At 43.1% G+C, this 19950-nt stretch overlaps 1 protein-coding gene across 1 annotated transcript in view; it reads left to right on the forward strand.

Annotated features, from left to right (window-relative positions):
• Positions 1 to 19950, forward strand: part of KCNJ6 (potassium inwardly rectifying channel subfamily J member 6) — a 230332-nt gene that overhangs the window by 54531 nt on the left and 155851 nt on the right. Inside the window, exon 2 of the mRNA XM_039489842.1 lies at positions 1879 to 1925. Within this exon, the coding sequence (XP_039345776.1) occupies positions 1901 to 1925 (25 nt within the window). The 5' untranslated portion in view covers positions 1879 to 1900. The remainder of the gene's footprint in view (positions 1 to 1878; positions 1926 to 19950) is intronic.

Raw genomic sequence — 19950 nt, forward strand, 5'->3', positions numbered from 1 at the left:
GTCACTGACCTACAGTATTCTGAATATTTCTCTATTATTAGCACTGCTGCATTGGTTCTAATTAGTGCTCTCTCTCATTCTTCCTTTTCACAACAATGCAAAAACCTGGCTCCATGTTGCTACCTTATGAGCATGGCTCGGGCCATTAACCTCACTCACCTTCACTGACTCGGTGTGTGACCTTAACTCTGTCACATAGTTAGAAATATATTGTGCAATAGACACTGCAATGCAACATTTAGTATCCTTCTGTTAACATCACAAATTCTAATTCTAAGAAATTCTAGGTTTGTGGGATTTTTGTTAATAAAACTCTTGGGTTTTGAGGCAAACACAGAAACAAATTAGTTCAGATACAATTTTTCAGATACTTGTTCTGAGTAGCAACGAGTGCTGGATTGAGACATGGGGACTATAGGTCCAGTGCCTAGAGCCTTGGCTCCCAGAGTCATGTGACATCAGAATTTCAGCTTTCATTTGAAAAAAAATAATAATAATAGGTGTGAGGGTTAGCTCTCATTTGTGAGCAGCATGAAAACACGACCCAAGGTAATTCATGCAGTGATGTCTGTAGACATCTTCTAGCGGACAGAGCTGCCTGGCCCCCAAACCACCACCTCCTACTCTGGGTGAGGCCCCCACAACAGATGCTCAAGGGAAAAGGGAGCCTTACCACTACACCCACCACTGCAATGGAGGGAGTAAGGCAGAGTAGAGAAGTGGTCCCCACCTCCTGTGCACAGCCAAGGGATGGGCCCCAGACACTGAAGAAGGAGGCGTCCCACCTTCTAGCTCAGGTGTCATCTGGGTACCTGGGAGGAAGGGGATCACAGACACTACCTCATCTCCTAGAAGATGGGAGAGGTCCAACTACTGCTACCCCACACAGGGGTGAGGCTGTGGGGTCTGAAGGAATTTGGGGGACACACATCAGGGCAAGGTCCCAACCTGGGACATGCCTAGAGCCCCAGGATTATTTGAATCCTGCCTTGTTAGCTACCTGAGAGTCTGCATACATCTTGCAGCAGAGAGCGCCACCAAACCCCATACTACCAGCAGAACACACCAGGCCCTCACTGCTCTGACCAGGACAAGTCTGCATAACAAACCATGCTGTGCTAGGGCACAAACTACAGCCCGCTGTCATCAGTCAGTGGGAGTCTATTGAATTCAATTGGCTTTGGATCAGACCTTAGCAATGAGAGGCTTAGCAGCAGTAGGACCCAACAAACATGATGACTAGAACAAGGACACAGATTTTAGGAAGTTTTTTATTTTTAAGTTTGTACAGTATTTTTGATGCAAACAAACAGCACAAGAGAACAAGCGCATGGTTAGGTGGAGCATATGCATCCTGGTGTACCATAGTTATAAATGAACTGACTTGACTCGTTCCATTCAGTGTCTATTTCCAATGGTTTGACATTCACTCAAACTACCTAACTTCTCTTTGAGAGTCACTGATCCCTACACTTGCATTTCTTTATCTAAGGGGGTTCACTAGAACTGAGATGTCTTAAAGCACTGTAGTGTGCAGTGTGGAAAAGAAAGAGCAATTTCCTCCTCCATCTCTTTGATTGAAGAAGTTCAATGGCTCTATCTACACACACATGCATCTCATACTTCACAAACGTAATTCAAGCACTATAAGAGCTCCCTAAGGTAGTGCCCATTTAACAGAAAGATTAGAACAAAAACACTGTAGAAGTATCTGGAGGATTTTCCTGTTCAAAAAATGTGATCACTGATCATTCCAACATTATTTAGGAAACAACAATATATACAAAGAAGTGATTCAGATGACAATATCCCATATAGCACCACTTCCAGTCAAGTGTATTTTATATACATGTATGTTTGTTTTTATTTTGTCTCTAGGAGAAGCACAAAAGAGAAAGAGATGGCCAAATTGACAGAGTCGATGAGTGAGTACAAATAGGAAGTTCAACTATTCCCCCTCCCCTCACACTCATTTTGTTTTTTCAAACAATAGCACTAAAAAAATAGGAAATACTCCCTGGGAACAAAGATCTGTTCCAAGCCCACTAATCACTCCCACCTCCATGCCTGACTCATTCTTTTCTTCAACCCATCTTGAAGAAAAGACAAATTTCTCCTTCCTCACACCTATTCTTTCATTAAAGTAGATTTGGGTCTTTGTGGATTTAGGTCCTTATCCAGCTAAGTACCTAACTACATGTTTGACTTCAATGGAATTACTTTTAGTTCTAAAGTTGATAAGACTACTAAAGTCAAGCACATGCTTTAAGCACTACACTGGATCCAGGCCATAGCGTAAACTCGTACGTGCAGTACAGCCCCACTGAATTCAATAGGATTGCACAGGATGCACGTCTGCAGAATGTGCCCCATATGAATTATGCCCTCAGAGGTATGTGAGAGGTCTTTCAATGATTTCTTAGGGCTCTGGTACATGTACATTGTTTTGAATATGTAACCACTAACTGTAAGTTTGGGGCTTGTTCTATAATTTGAGGTATGGTTGATGAAGAATTGTCTATATTTTTTGTGAGCCTGGAAGGGTAAGACCCAAGTTCATAAGCTGACAAAGTTATTTCCCAATAGAACTGGGGGAAATTAAAGGAAGATCCTGGAAACTGACTATTTTTTCCCGGAAAGCTTAAATAAGGTGAATTTTAAAAGAGAGAAAAGAAAATATTTTACTCTGTCAGGCTAATGCTAAGATACAGTTTTACAAAAAAATGAAACTTGGGATTTGTCTGCACTTGAAAGTTGATCCAAGATTACAATTTTCCAGGTTAAGTGATCTGAAACTACTGTTCTAAAAGAAGTGCTGTGATGAAGTGGGAGTTTTTTGTAATATTTTTATGAGCCTATGTGTGCGCCTCAGTTTCCCTCTATACTTTGCACGGCTACCCCGTGAGGGGGGAAAAGATTATGTTTGGTCTCAGAGAAGACTAAGGGACTTAGGTAGCTGGGCAACACACTCCCCTGAGTGGACTGAATGGGTCATTAAAAAGAATGGTCAAAGGCTGATGTGTCTGCTCTGTCTCACCAGGACCACAGCCTCCTCCCTGCACCTTGTGCCTGCAGGAATCAGGTGTCACTGGCCCTACTGCAGTACAGGGAGCCTTCTGCAGCCCTGCTGTCATGGGAGTGAGCAAGCAAGGCAGCACAGAGAGGCGTGGTCAGGACTGCAAGGAGGAGGTTGAGCCCTCAACTGTGGGAGGAGGCCACCTTGCTGCTGAATGGCAGAATGGCTGCTGCCTTCTTGATTACCTGAACTCCCAATTATATGAAAAAAAAATCCATGTACTCCATGCTATTCAGATCAGGGCCAGCTGTAGGTTTTTTGCCACCCCAAGCAAAAAAATTTTGGCTGCCCCCCCCGTCCCAGCCCTGGCTCCTCCCCACACCCCCCTGCTGCCCCAGCCCTGGGCTTTCCACACACACACATACACACACACACCCCCTGCCGCCCCTGCACAGGGCTTCCCCCTTTCCCCCCACCAATGCCCTCCCCCCCACCCCGCTGCCGCTCCAGTCCTGGGCTCCCCCCTTCTCCCCCCACCTGTGCCCCCCCACACACACCTCCTGCCACCCCAGCCCTGGGCTCTCCCCCCTGCACCTGCACCCTCCTTCCACCGCAGCCCTGGGTCACTGGTAACTCACTCCCAGGGCAAGTCATTCAGCAGGAATTTTGGATGTGCACAAAACACTGACAGGATTGGTTCCCATATGGTTACAGAGCTGCAGTAAAGTGGAACAATTTTCAGCTTGTGTGATTGGAGGATATCTGGATGCATATTATAAGACTGTCCTCCATAAATGAGGAAAAGTTGAGGTGCCTTTATTATTCTTTTGTTCCACTCTTTCTTTCTATGGGAATTTGCCAGTGCAATATCACTGTCTTCCTTTTAAACAAACAAAAACAAAAAAGGCAATGGCTGTTGAAAATAGCAATTCCAGTCCTAATAACCACTGGGAAGCATTTCTTGCTCAATTTTATCCCACTTTTTCTACAGCAAGTTACAGTGGATCAGTATATTTGATTTTGGGAGAAATGAAGTAGCAGCTGCCCAAACTGAGCTTGAGCACTCCTGAATTTTGAGGTGTTCAAATCTGGAAGGCAGGTGCCGGGTGTGTGTGGGGGGGGCGCTGTGGGCTCCACGGGGGAGCACGGCAGCATGTATGCAGCAGCGTGTCTGGCGCTCAAAATCACTTGTGTAAATAATTTGCATGTACACAAGGAGAAGCCCTTTGAAGAACTGGTCCTAAGTATCTATTCATATTCTACAGGACTAGTAGATCTCCCCAACAAAAAAACGAGTTAAGAGAATCATGGGTCTCAAAAAGTATTCCTAAGCATTATGATGAACTGTACAAAGTACGACTTCTCGTGTGACATTTGAATACTGATGTGTCACATTATTTAGTCAGAAACTGAGATTGTATAACTTAACACAGATTTTTACTTTGCAAAATGAAATTGCAGAAACTCTAAGGAAGTTTTTGGGGAAAATTCTATGGCTTGTGTTATACAGGAGCTCAGACTAGATGATCACAGTGGTCCCGTTGGGCCTTGAAATCTACAAATAAGACATTTAGAAGGCTAATTCAACTGAGCTATTAGTCTGTGCCTAAAGAGGTTTAGCTCCATTTCTTTCCAACATATCCAGTTCCAAGGTACATTGTTCACCTTATCATGGTTTATTAACAGTAGAATAATTAGAGAAGTCTGTGTCATTCAGGTGACAGAATATTAATCTTTGTTTCCCATAAAATGTGTTTGCAGGCTCTCTTCTTATTCCAGCAAGGGAAAGGCCCTGTTATAACAGCTAATTACAAAAAGGTAGTTTCACAGTGGATACCAAGCCACTGCGGTGAATAGGGTGTTCTATTAAATTATATTAAATGGAACATGAATCACTGTTGATTTGATCCTGCACATACAGTTTGATAGAGTTCATTTCGAGATTTAAATTTCTCTGGGCAAATTTAAACTTAAAAACAAATAAAAGCCTGTGTTTCAATATATATATATTTTTTCTTCCAGATGAGATTAGCCTGATGCATGTAATGAATAGAAAAGAACAGAGAGGACAATACAATTGTAATAAAATGAAAATACAATCTCTTCTTTATGACAAAGGTTGAGTTTTGTGAGGAGAATGAAATTCTAAACTAGAACTTCATTATGCAGTAAAGCAAAGAGCTCTCTTGCCTCAATACAAATATGAACAGCATTAACAAAAGGATAGCAGGACTGTGAGTTTATAACTGTAATGAGAAATAACACTGAGGAAACAAAGACTTGCCTTAATCAGGAAACTGTTATTAACACAGTATTGCTGATCCCTACCATGCAAAAAAAATCTTGATCCAGCCCACCATCGTATTATATTTTAAAATAGTTGGAGTTTGTTTGTTTCCCTTATGGTTTTAAGCCTTTCAGGTTCACAATTTCAAGCTTTTCTCCACAACTGTGAGGGACAGAAACTTACTGGTTAAATGAATGTTGACCATCCCACATAATCATATGACTCCATGAGCTGGGCCTTACGAAACTCATCAGGTATCGTCAGAGTGGAAACACTTCTACCTTGCCAAGATGAGAAAACATTGGAAAAAAATAAACTCTAAAGAACTAAAGGCAGGCTGGCCAAGAACTGAATTCTAAGTAAAAGCAGTCATTTCCATTTGCCTAGGAAGCAACACACACATTATATTAAAAGAACACATTATATTAAAAGCTGAAAACTGGCAAGAACTCAAAAGTTAGGAAATACCCAAATTAAGGTTGCCCATGTCACTTTAAATCAGATCCCTTGTGCTTATATATTATGACACAATCTTTAATTACATCATCATATAGTACCATTCCCCTCCTCCAAGAGACCTACCTCATTCACTGCACAGGATGGACCTATTCTGGGGATGAATCAGCGTAGTGTAGTGACAGAAGCTGTTGTATGTAGGACCCTTGTTTCATTTGTTCTAGAAGCTGCAATGTGCGTGAAAAGCAAGGTAGGAGATTACAGGAAGAGAAAGATTGGTCTCATGGTTAAGGCAGCTGAATTCTGACCTGAAGAACTGGATTCTATCCTTGCCTTGGCGTCAGGTTCCTGTGTGATGCTGGGCGAGACACTTAAGCCAAACTTTTCACCGGTGATCACTAATTGTACATCCTTCATTTTTTCAGTTGCCAACTTGAGACCCTTGGGTCTGATTTGCAGAAGTGCTGAGCACTCACTATTGCAACTGAAGTCAATGGCTCTTTGGCTCTTTATTAAGTTCTATAGAATACTAAGTGGTCTGAAAAAAAATCAGGTCCCCTGGGTACCCAAAATGAGTGGGTACTTTTTACCTTAATCCCTGTGCTTTTTCAAAAGCTTATAACTTTAAAAATCCACAGAAATTTGGCCAGGGATGGCAAAGGGGACAACCCTTCTATTCATTTAACAGGTTGTTGTGAAAATAAACTAATATTTGTGAAGCTATAGTGATGAGCACCAGAGAAGCCCATGAAGAAATTATTAATTCTGTCTTCAGAGCAGGGTTTGGATAGCGTGCAGTAAATAAGGCCTGGGACCACACATTGAACAATGAGGAGAAAACAAAATACTGAATAGCTGCCCATTAAGTGAGCACTGTCCATCCTGTGCACTGAATGAGTGAAAAAAAATTGTATGTGATCATGTAATTAAAGATTGTATCATAATGCATACACACAGGGGGGACAAATTAAGGTTGCACCGGCTTCCTTAATTCTGGTATTTTATAACTGTTCAACATTTGATTTTGCAGTCTTAATAATGTTCTGTTAATGTGTTGGGAGGGCAGTTGGTTGGTTTTATTTTGGTTTTTGTATGTAATATTTATTTCTTATCAGCTTAAATTTTGCCAGAGATACTGAGCCCCTGGCCCTCCCTCCACATATACTTCTGTTGGAGTTGTGAGTGCTCTGCAATTCTGAAAAAGATCCGCTACACAGAAAAAAAACAGTAAGCTGGTGTTCGCTCAGGAGAAGAAAGGAATTTAAAAAATGACTCAAGCACTGATCAATTGTCTTCACACTGAGCAGATGACAACAGTGAAATGGTGCAGGAAAAGATCAGTGTTTCTGAAAGCTATACAAACCTGTCTGACCTGTTAGCAGGTTTATTGATCCATCAAACAGATAAGCAACTAATGGATTTCAGTTCTAGGATGTAACCATGGCATGATGAACACACAAAGCTGGTGAACATTTAAGGGAAGAGTGATCCTGAAATAATTGTATTTGAGATAGAAAAGAACAGCTATTCATAAGGTATTGCCATAAAACTATTGGATTTTAAAAACCCTAGACTTTGAGTGAAGGTAAGTTGCAAAACCCTGTAGAATCAATGACTGGCAAATCTTCTCATAGAAAAGTAAGAGCTAAAGGATTTGATGTGAAGGATAAATATCCCACTCTATCAGAACAGGGTCAAGTCTGAATTATTTTACACTCCTACCAAGGGGAGGTGGGTTTTGCCAGGCTACATTTAGTGGCTAATTTTTAAAAATCCTGTAACCTGTTATCAATTTAGTCATTAGGTTAGACTGTATCCTCCCATCACAATCTTCTATCTGGCTGCTCTGCTGCCCCTCTGACTAACATTAGGCATTCAGCACAAGATAGGAGGCACTGTACACTACAGCAATACTCACAAGTTACAATATCTCATGGGGCTTAAACACCTTTTATTCACTCAAGCTATGCTAGTTATAGACAGCCAGCTATCCCCACTCAAAATGCTGGATCTTCCAACTTTTTTAAAGACGTCTTTCCTTTTACCTTTATTTTAAAATGTTATATATTATAAAGAAGAGAAATAGAAAAAACACCAAAAGTTTAAAAAGAGCTATAAAAAAATCATAAAAAGTTAGAGATGGAAAAGACCTATTAGAACACACAGTCCATCTCCTTTGCCAATGCTTTGCTTCCTTTAGCCTGAATAAAACACTAAAAAGTGGAGAATTTAAAAAATCTCTAGCTATGAAGATACTGCCAGTTCCACAGAGAGGCTCTTCAACAGCCCAATATCACATTTTATGTAACTTTTTCCTGATATATAGCCTAAGTTTTCCCTTTCTTAGTTTCTGCCTCTTACTACTAATTATACCTTCCCCACACCCATGTCACACTAAATAATTCCTCTTCTTCATGATTACACCCTTCAGATATATGCAGGTATTTGGCCCCTTTAATAACCACACATTAAACTCTTTTAATCTTGCCTTATCATTCGGTCCCTTCAATCTCCTCGTCATTTTTGTGGCTCTTCTCTGAACTCACTCCAGTTTTTCATATAATCAAATTCACAATTATTTCTCTTAATTAAACATCCACATACACAGATTTGAGAGCTGGTGAAAAACATCAAGGCCCTCTCGTGCAGCTGTAAAAACAAGCACAGAGGGCTTACTTCCCTAATTGGCAATTTACCACCACCAACAAAATCCACATATATGAAGTGTTTAGAAATGCTGCTTTTCTCTCCCTCCCAACACAGGAGCAGCTGCAGAACTTGAGCATGCATCCCTGCCACAACCAGGAGCTGCTTTTGGGGGGCCTATGCCTTTAACTAGCAAGCTCTGGGCACTGGGGCAGCACTGCTGGCTTTCTCTTTGAGTTCTTGTTGTCAGTCTGTCGAATGAGGCCCAAAACCAACACAGACTTTCTACTTCTCTATGCACCCCCAAAAACTGATGTTTTCATTCAAGGAAATGACAGATGTTGCTGGGGACAGAAGACTTTAGCATCCACATTGACAAGAAACAAAAAACCACATTCCCTCTCCCCACACTTTAGGACTCTCACAGGTCATTTCAGTCCAGCCCAGATAACTACACCTGAGACCTGGGCACTTCTAGTCACCCTTCCTGACAATGTGAGTACAAGGGGCACATGCAATGTAACTGAGGCCTTGTCTACACTACAAGACTATTTCGAATCAACTTAGTTCGAATTTGTGGATTCGACCTTATGAAGTCGAATTTGTGTATCCATACTAAATACACTAATTCGAATTTCTGAGTCCACATTCACGGGGCCAGCGTCGACTTTGGAAGCAGTGCACTGTGGGAAGCTATCCCACAGTTCCCGCACTCCCCGCTGCCCATTGGAATGCTGGGTAGAGCCCCCAATGCCTGCTGGGGGAAAAAATGTGTCGAGGGTGGTTTTGGGTAACTGTCATCATTGAACCGTCAATCACGCCCTCCCTCCCTCCCTCCCTCCCTGAAAGCGCCTGCGGGCAATCTGTTCGTGCACTTTTCTGCTCAGTGACAGCGCGGGCGCCACAGCACTGCAAGCATGGAGCCCGCTGCGATCATCGCCGTTTTCTCCTCCTCGCACTTTATTGTCCACCTCTTCCACAGTCAGCTGATGAGAAATCGGGCTACTTTTCAATGGTGCTGCAAGCACTGGGGGACCATAGGGGACGTTTTGCAAACATCAACGTTGGGTGGCTGGGCAAGGTTCATGATGCGTGTGTTTTCAGGAACTGTGGGCTGTTCAGACGCCTGCAGGAAGGTAGTTTCTTCCCGGACCACGAAATAACTGTTGTGGATGAGCAGATTCCTAAAGTCATCCTCGGGGACCCAGCCTGCCCGCTAATGCACTTGCTCATGAAGCCCTATACAGGCGCCTGGGACAGCGACAAGGAACTCTTCAAATACCAGCGAGCAGTGTGACCTGTGACTGTTCAGTTTCTTTACAGAGAAGCTGAACCTGCCCCTGTTTCTTTACCCACTGACTGTTGACTCTCCTCTTCGGTTACATACCCCGTTCACCCCGTTTCCCCCACTTCCAACACACGTGTAAACATAAAATACATGTCCCATTGTTACTGAAGAAAGGTTTCTTTATTCATGACTTTGCGTTAAAGGGTTGAAACTGGGAGGCAGACTGTGCTGGGTAGGGTGTGCCCAGTGATGTAAAGACCGCCTCTAAACTCAAGGAATGACAGGCTCCTGCTCCTAGAGCAGTCCGCAGTGCCGGAATGCTTCTTTCAACGGAGCCTGCCATCCCTCTTTATGGAATTCTGTGTGCGGGCGGATATGTGACCTTGTGGTGGAGGAGGACGGATACAGATTCCTCAGCTGCGTGACTCAGCGGTCCAGGACAAGGACCGCTGTATAAGATCTGTAACCGCCCTCCCCCGCTACAAAGTCACATCCCCCCCGCCCACACAGAACCTGGAAACCACCTCCCATACCGACCATGGTGCCTACTGACTGCACTGTGTGTGTGACCCGCTGCTGATCCTGCCCCCGTGTCTGTACCCTGGGAAAGGTGACAGTCCTATGCAATTAACAACCCCCTTCCCCACGCCCCCCATTCAAACACAGTCTTCTTTGAAAAAACATGACGGAAACAGTAATTAACAGCAAAGTATTTTTATTACTTAAGTAGACACTCAGGGGATGGAACTGGGATTGGGACTTGTGTGAGTCCGGAAGGGAACGACTTCTGCAAATGTAGGGTATGAGAGCTTTTTGGTACTTGAGCACTCTGCTGGGGTGCAGTGACAGTTTACACGGCCTCTGGCGCCCCTCCTTCTGGTTATTTTGGGTGAGGGGGGTATGGGACTTTGTGGCGGGGGAGGGCGGTTGCAGATACACTGCAGGGGGGCTCTGTGCTCCTGCCTGCAGTCCTGCAGAACATCCACAAGGCGCCTGAGCGTGTCCGTTTGCTCCCTCACTAGTCCAAACATTGTTTGAGTCGCCTGCTTGTCTTCCTCACTCCACCTCTCCTCCCGTTCGCTGTGTGAGCGCTGGTACAGAGAGACGGTCTCCCTCCACTGGCTCTGCTGGTCCGCCTTGGCTAGGTAGCAGCCCATACGTTCATCGAACATCTTGTCCCTTGTCTTTTTCTTTCTCCGCCTAATCTTTGCCAGCCTCTGCGAGGGGGATGCTGTGGCAGGTCTGGAGACAGTGGAAGCTGTGAGATGGGAAACAGGGAGTGAATTCCTTGCAAAGATACATTTTTGCGAACAATTAACTGAGTCTAGGCTGTCTCTGTGAATTCTGGGTTGAGACCCCTGTGCCTGCTGGGGCACAAATAATTTTCGTGGTGGATTCTGGGTAAATGTCACCAGTCATTCCTTCCTCCGGGAAAGCAATGGCAAACAATCATTTCAAGCCCGTTTTCCCAGAATTGCCCTGGCATACGCCATAGCGTGGCAACCATGGACACTGTTTTGCCTTTTGTGTATGTCATCGTATGTGTACTAGATGCCGCTGACAGAGGCGGTCCAGCAGCGCTACACAGCAGCATGCTTTTGCTTTTGCATGACAGCAGAGATGGTTACCAGCCATATTGTACCATCTACCATACCATAAATTGGTAATAAGATGGTAATAAGATGGGCATGGTTACCTGTCCTTTTGCACTGCACCATTTGGTGCTGTCATAAGTGCCCCTGGCCGAGCAGCCAGGGGCGCAAAAGCAAAAATTGGGAATGCCTCCCTGAGTCAATCCCTCCTTTTTGGTATCTAACAATAGAATCAGTCCTGCCTAGAATATGGGCAAGTGTACTAGAGAACCACTGTATCAGAGAACCAGAGAGCACAGCTGCTCTGTGTCAGATCCTGCATAGATTATGAGCTGTATGCTATTCACAGGCGGTGCTCCTGCAACAACCCCACCTGTTGATTCCATTCTTCCCCCAGCCTTCCTGGGCTACCATAGCATTATCCCCCAACTTGTGTGATGAAGTAATAAAGAATGCAGGAATAAGAGACAGTGACTTGTTAGTGAGAAATGAGTGGAAGGCAGCCTCCAGTTGCTATGATAGTCCACATAGGACATTAAGGAGTGTGGAGGAGAGGAGCCCAGCATCCTGCTGCTAGTCCAGGGGCAATTGAATCTTTTCTTTACACATGAAGGGTGGGGGCTGATGAAGCTCAGCCCCCTGTTGCTATGATGACGATGGTTACCAGCCATATTGTACCATCTACCAGGAAAAATTAGGTTCACCTGACACTGGGGAACCTGACAGATAGTAGTCGGCATGGTTACCAGTCCTTTTGCACTGCCCCATGTGGCAATAGGCTGATGATGAGGACAGGTACCATTCATTTTGTACCATCAGCCATCCATAGCGTGGGGGAAGCAAGGATGTTGGTGTTGATTGCTGCACCATCGCGTCTATCTGCAGCATTCAGTAAAGATACGGTGACATGTAAAAGAGTCAAGAGAGGATTGTTTTCCCTTTCACTTCTGGGGGTGGGTGGGGGGGTGCGTAAATTGCCGAGCTATGCCCTGACCCACCGCGGACACTGTTTTTGTCCCTAGAAGCATTTGGAGCTCAGCCAAGAATGCAAATCATTTTCGGAGACAGCAGGAACTGTGGGATACCTTGCGTCCTCAGTCCCCCCTCCCTCCATGAGCGTCCATTTGATTCTTTGGCTTTCCGTTACGCTCGTGTCGCAGCAGCGTGCTGAGTCTCTGCTATGCCGTCTGTCCGGAGATTTTTTAAAAATACTTTGGACCAGGCGTAACATTACAGTAATTCCCCTAATTAGATGCATGAGTCTCCTAGCGAGATCACCATGAGGACGGGCACTGAAGGAGATAGAGAGCGCATGCTGCGTGAAATCTATCACGAACCACGGACCGATGCAGCCGTGGTCGGGGAGGCAATGCTCCCTGAATACCGCATGAAAGCTTCGCGCGGAAAAGGGTGCTATCACGGAGCACCCAATAAGGCAGCTCTCCCCAGGAACCTCCTGCTGATGCTTATCGATTAACGGAAGGAGAGCTTCGTGGAGATCTCCCAGGAGGATTTCTGTTCTATCACCATATATAGAGAGACCTCCTTCTCACACACTTCAGATTCCTGTTATATTAAGAATAAAAGTTAACATGGTTAAAGCACTTACCGACTGCTCCTTCCCCTGATTCAGGATCCGGGTTCATGGCCGTGGAGGGTTGGTAGGGGATCTCCGTGACGGTGATGAAGAGATCCTGGCTGTCGGGGAAACCAGCGTTGTAAGCGCTCTCGCCTGCCTCGTCCTCCACAAACACTTCCTCATCTTCCCCGTCTGTGAACATCGCCGAGGAACTGTCCGTCGACACTGTCCCATCATCAGAGTCCATGGTCACTGGTGGGGCACTGGTGGCAGGCTCCGTAGCGTCCGTTTGCCGCTTTGATTTTTTGGTAGCCTTGTCTGGGGTCCTTGGTTTTCACGTGGCGATGCGTTGCATGACGGCTGTATCCTCTGTCTGGATCATGGCTTTGGAGACCTTCTCGTAGGTCTTTGCATTCTGTTTGTTGGAGCGCAGCTCCGAAAGCACAGACTCCTCGCCCCACACACCGATTAGATCCAAGAGTTCCCGGTCAGTCTAAGCCGGGTCCCTCTTTCTATTCAGAGATTACATGAACTCCTCTGCTGGAGAGCTCTGCATTGCTGCCGGTGCTGCTGAGCTCGCCCCGATGTCCAACCACAAAATGAGATTCTAACTGTCCAGAAAGGAAAAGGAATTCAAATTTTCCTGGGTCGTTTCCTGTGTGGCTGCTCAGAGCATCGAAGCTCGGACTGCTGTCCAGAGCGTCAACAGAGTGGTGCACTGTGGGATAGCTCCCAGAGCTACTAAGTTCGATTTGCATCCACACCTAGCCTAATTCGAGCTAGCCATGTCGAATTTAGCGTTACTCCACCTGTCGGGGTGGAGTACCAAATTCGAACTAAAGAGCCCTCTAGTTCGAATTAAATGGCTTCCTGGTGTGGACGGTTGAGCGGTTAGTTCGAATTAACGCTGCTAAATTTGAATTAAAGTCCTAGTGTAGACCAGACCTGAAAGGCAGTGAATTTAAAACAGATAAGAGGAAATGCTATTTCTCACAACACACAGTTAGCCTATGGAACTCATTGCTGAGAGAGAGAGAGGAGAATTATAGCGTTTAACAGAAGTCTAATAAGGAATGGATGGTATATATGAATATCCAGTTTCATAATAATACAGATTTTATAAGAGAGGTTTTGGAAGGGATATAAAGTTTCACATTTAAGAGGATAAAACCTCCTGCTGATGATAGCTCATCCCAATTGATTAGACTCTTCCTGTTGGTATGCATACTTCCACCTTTTCATGTTCTCTGTATGTATAAATATCTCCTGTCTGTGTGTTCCATTCTATGCATCCAAAGAAGTGAGCTGTAGCTCACGAAAGCTTATGCTGAAATAAATTTGTTAGTCTCTAAGGTGCCACAAGTACTCCTGTTCTTTTTAGTCAGATCCAGTATGGCTCTTCCCATCTTTCTACATCTTCAGACTACAGAATGTCATAATCCAGCCTCTGTGTTGGACACAGTATCAATTTAAGCCAGCACTGGTCAGAGCTTCCCCATGTCTAAAGCAATGTGACTGCCAGGCAATTACATTTAAACCCCAAAGGCTTATGGACCTGACCAAATTCCAAAGGATGCTCAAGGCAATAGATTCTCAGTCTGTTGTTCAGCTATGGCACCCATGAAACATTATAAAACATACACTAGCCACCACCACAGTGGCTCTCACATAGCCCCTTTCTCCCAGTTGCCAACACAGGCGTCTATGGTTCTCAGATGCCTTGATTAAGGTGGACTATGGTGGACACATGATTGACCAATAGCAAAACAATTCTTGTCCTGAAGCAGACAGTTTGAAACAAAGTTTCTATAGACTTATACCTAGGCTATATTACATGCCAAATGATCCCTCTTCTCTGCCTCCCTAGCGACCACCAAAATATATTTAAGGGAGTTATTTAGGGTAGCAAATCACTTCATCAACTAGAGTGTCTGAAGCCCACAGCAGAATCTAGTACTACTCACTGCAAGGGGCTTTCATCCTTCTTTGAAGAAGGCTACACACATGAGAAAAAGAGGTAAAACCATACACAAATGCACAAAACCTTACCACCTTCCTCCCCAGATTCCTCATTCAAAAAAGGAATTCTACTTCCCACCTAAACTCATTCTTTATTCTAACTCTCTCTGAAGAAACCCCCTCCTAGATGCAGTGGACCTTGCCAGTGTCAAAATCTAACTTTCCTGATCAAGCTTATTAAGGACACAGCCAATATCTGTCACCAAGCACATCTGTCCACAACCAAAATCCCAGATCAGGTTTCAGGCCAGGATGGACTATTTCTGTTTCCCATGCATAAATAAGAGTCTCCTGCTCTTCAACCTTGCCACAGCATACATAAGATCAGTCATAAGATACGGTTATCCTGCCTGAGAGAGGTTGTTTGAATCCTTCCTCAGGAGCTGTATTTAGAGTAGTGATCACTAACTACACCATGGCTCTGACCTATTGGGTACCACAGAATTCTGTTCTCTCCCTGTCCTGTGCTATACTGACATGCATTCACTAAGAGAAATAATGAGATTTCAGGGGCACCAACACCAAAAATATGTCTGTCTCCTAGAGACAGAGAGAAAAGCTGTTTTTCTGCAGGAAAATTTCCATTTGCCAAAAATATTCAATTTTCCATGAGGAATATTGAAATGGCAGCTCCCTGACTGGCTGTCTGGAAGGCTCGTCTCAGTTTCTCTTTCTACCGTCTATGTCTGCTCTTCTAAAATGGATTTTTTTTTAAATCCCTTCCTGTGACAAATGTTGCATTTTTTATTTTTCGGTCCAATTCAGCACAGAATTTTTTTCAAAACTACCACATTTTTGTGGGAATGGATTTCCATTTTCTTGCCAGCTCTCTCTCTAAACAAGAATGCAAGACAAGGAACAATTTTCTGTATGTATGTACGTTCACTGAGGTCACCTTAAGATATTTGCATTTAGCAGAACCCCTCCGCATATTTGGCCTGTATAATCACACGCTTCCAACTCACCTACCATAATCATAGAGCTCACAGATAATACATAAAGCTGTATGAAGCCATATCCTACTACAGTTATTGTAGATGATTGATACAGAGAAGATTATGCACCCAAATCATGACATTTAAAAAACTCACATCTTCATTTCATTCATAAGAAAGAGAATGATTGTCACAGCCTGACATGTTTATCATTGTCAAGCTGAGCCAGCTATTATATACAGTAGATTTCCTCTATCACTCCTAGGAACTAATATAATGGGATCATGTCTTATGTCAAGCAGGGTTTTCTAATCTAACTACATCAAAAGGACAAAAAAAAATAGCACAATTACTTGTCCTTAGAAACAGCACATTTCAGTTTAGTTCAGAGAACAGATACCACAGTTTGGAACATTTGGGATGCTGTTTTATTGATCTGTTTGCCTCTTTATTTGGCTAGCTGGGTAAAGGTTGGTCCCACCAAATCTACAAAAACATAAAATGGTATTTGGAGTTCACATTTCCCCTATAGTTGCTCTTTTGTAGGTCAGGAAAGGACTAGCTAGAGTATTCCTGATCAAGTCAACTGGTTCCTAGGGGCTATTGCTTCAAATGTTAAGAGTTGGGGGGGGGGCTTGTGTGTGTGCCAATTATCTATTTAGGGGTGTATTACCAGCCAGTATGTAAGACCCAAATAATTCTAGCTGTTGTATTAATCTGTGGCTGAATATTTCTTATTTGTAGGACCCATACCACTAGATTTGCTTGACTGAAATGTCCGTTATCCACACAAAAATTCTTTAAAGATTTGTTTATATGGTGAGCTGGCTACTGATGTGCAAAGGGGACAAATGGCCTTGTGCAGTAGCCTGAATGTGTTTCTGTTATCCTTGAGTAGGCTTATAGGTTCCAATTCTGCATGTAACTCTGTATAGGCAGACACCTGTGCTTCCGTGTAGTGTCACTGATTTTACTGTGGACACGGGGGTCCACTTGCATGGAGCCAGTTGCAGTATTAGGGCCTTAATTACCATGTTCTGCTAAATTACCTTCTTTGGGGAGGATGGGCATGCAAATGCACAACAGCTATGCAAGGCTTGATGTCTTCTCTGCTCATTAGTTTTATGCCTCTACTGTAATATACTCTGGTTTGCATTTTGCCATTTGAATATGCAATGGTTTGATATCTTAACATATCTGCAGATGAAAATGAAGCCTCAGCTAGGGATCTTTTAACACAAAATTGTGATGCAACTTGAATTTATAAACTGCTACATTTGATTTCTTCTCATTTGAAGAAAGTAAATTGATTGTTGAATAGAGCTGGTTGAATAGTATAAAAACCTGTTTGCAAACAGTTTATTAAATTAGGAAGCAGGTTTTGAGTCACACTATTTGCACCACCTCTATTATTCACTGTTCATGAACATTTGCACAGCTCCATACAAATGCTCATGAAGTACGAGTACGGAGTCCATAATTGATGATCATTTAATTTTCAAAAATGTATTTGGAGTGTAAGTAACTTATAAAGTTTAAGGTAATTCAGTCAGAATAGGAATGTAACCATGTGCCTTATGTTACCAATTACAAAGCTTTAATAGAAAATTACAAATAATCAACTGAATGAAAATTGTGGACAGACTATGCCTGACCCAAAGTCTATAGAAATCAATGGAAGGATGCTCATTGACTGCAATGGGATTTTCATCAGATACCACCAAACAGTCCAAAGCATAAACATGGTCAGAAAAACTATTTGACAAAATTTTTCAAATATGCACCATTTGCAATGGATTACAACTTCCACCCTGAACATCCCAGTGACTTTGCAGGCAAGTGGTTGGCCCCTTCCCTCTTGCTAGGAAACTCATGTGCCAACCAGTTGCCTCACTCCCTCAGCTCCCATTTTGGCAGTTGGAAAGTAAGCTGCCTTCTCCCCAGTCCCACACCACCAAATCCCTGGAAAAAAAATTCAGTGTAGATCTCCCATTCAGCAGTTCAGAAATGCTCCTGTCCTGCTGCTGGCTCTTTAAAGGCACTACATAAATAGGGAATCTCCATTCCAGGACTGAATGGAAATTTTCGTAGAGCTTCAGTAGAAACAAAAGCTGAACAGTGCAGTCTAATTTCTTTGCCAAGCTAAGTGAAATGCAAACCTTAAACAAACAGCATGAGAGGTGAAAAGTCAATTAGATTTTAAAAATGCATTCTACTTCAATCATCTCAATAGTCAACTGTAACCTTTGTAAGTTTTGTTTCTTTTGAATACACAATTATCTTTTCTGAACATTCTGAAATAGACAGTAGTAGTGATAATTAAAATTATTTAAGCACAAGATGAGGCCCAAACCTGATGAATTATACAGAATTCATGATGCTCATGTATAAGGAAAATGATTGCTTGAAAATGTCTATTTTTAATTTCAATAGTGCCATTAGATGCAGCTTCTTTTTAAAATGAGGAACTATTTTCAAACATGCCACTAGAACAGAAGAGAGGTGTACCTCTGTGGCAAAGTCACAGAGTTTAAAACGAAACCTCACTGAGGGTGGGGGGGGGGGATGAAGGAAATACCCTCATCTTTATTGAGAGATTATAATTTCAAATTAAGTCTGCATCATGTGTTACTATAGAAACTTCCATTTTGTGGCATGTTTGTGGAGAAAATAGTCAAAAGTTGCATTTTAATGAAGGCAAATAGCACATTTTCTTCTTCAGGGTAACAAAATAAAATAGAACTTTTATTAGAAATTAGAAAATGGCAAGCTAATTAAGGTCATGAGGAAGGGACATTAAATCCTGAAGTGACATATGTCATGTTAATTTTCAGCTGCATCTCCACCTCACAGATTATGTATTAGCTACTGCAGAAGACTGATGGATTGAGAGGCTTGTTGCCATGGTGATATTTGCTGCTTTGCTGGTATTCCCTACAGAAAGTAAAGGATTTTTTTTCCTCCTCAGTTAGACAAATTGGCTATATATAGCAAGAGATGTTAGCGAACCGAAACAGCAGAGTCTGGTAGGGGGAGGCTGAGAGAGAGACTGGCATTTATAAATCTAAGGAACCACAATAGATCAGAAAGCTATGGAGGGGGGGAGGTTTGAAACAGCATTTCTATTATTTCTCCCTCTTCAGGATGAGTGAGGAGAGCAGAAGATAAAAAGGCAGTGTTGCCTAAAAGAAGGCTACAGCTCCCATTGGTTTAGTCTGCTTGAGATGGGTTATAGCCTGAGGCAAAGCTAAGAGCTAAAAGCCTCTCAAGTGGGCACTGAAACAATGGAATTGCTTACCACTGAAACTGTTAGTGTAAATTGCAGTTTAAGTTACAAATATACATTTTTTTTTTTAAATCTTTGCTTACAAGGTTTTTAAGGCAAGGTGTTGATACCATTTCCACCCATTTCTTGGCATCGTGAAAGTGCTGTAGTCAGATACTAAACACTGTATCTTATGGTTAAAATCTGTTGCTCCGAGGTGTGGGAAGTGTGTGACAGTGTGGTTTAATTTTTAATATTAGCCCATCTCAGCCAAATTTCTAAAGACTATTGTGGAAGAAAAGGCAAGGTATATTTTGCTTTGATTTCCCACTCCCTCAGCCCCCTTCACACACACAGATGCACTAAGGAATTTACAGCATTTGCTCTGTGGTTTAGCAAGCTACAATCCCATAAAGACATACTGGGCAGTTTTCACTGCACCCAGTGATGAGTTAGAATATAGCATTTAAATGTTTCCTATTCCTTGTCATGCCTATATTACAATTATATACATCACCATCAGCTTACAGTGGGCTGTACAACAGGCAACATATAGCAAATAATTAAAGTCCCTGCCCTGAAGGGTTCACAGTCCTAAGGCAGGAGAAAGAAAAATGCAATAAGGAATAAGCACAGGATGACTAGTGATCATTAAGGTTGGAATACTGAGAAGAGGGATGACTCTTAGTGGACAGCCCATTGACTGATGGGCTGTTTCACATATAAGGGGCATCACGACAGAAGGTGTCTTAAGGTAACAAGATGAAGGAAAGCACAGAGTATACTCAGAGTCAAAGTTATGGGGTACTTTTGAAAGCAAAGAGAAGCTTGAATTTAATGGAGAGAGGAATCCAGTGCAGAGACAGA

This window comes from Mauremys reevesii, linkage group 1 (genome assembly GCF_016161935.1).
Source record: "Mauremys reevesii isolate NIE-2019 linkage group 1, ASM1616193v1, whole genome shotgun sequence".
NCBI lineage: Eukaryota > Metazoa > Chordata > Testudines > Geoemydidae > Mauremys > Mauremys reevesii.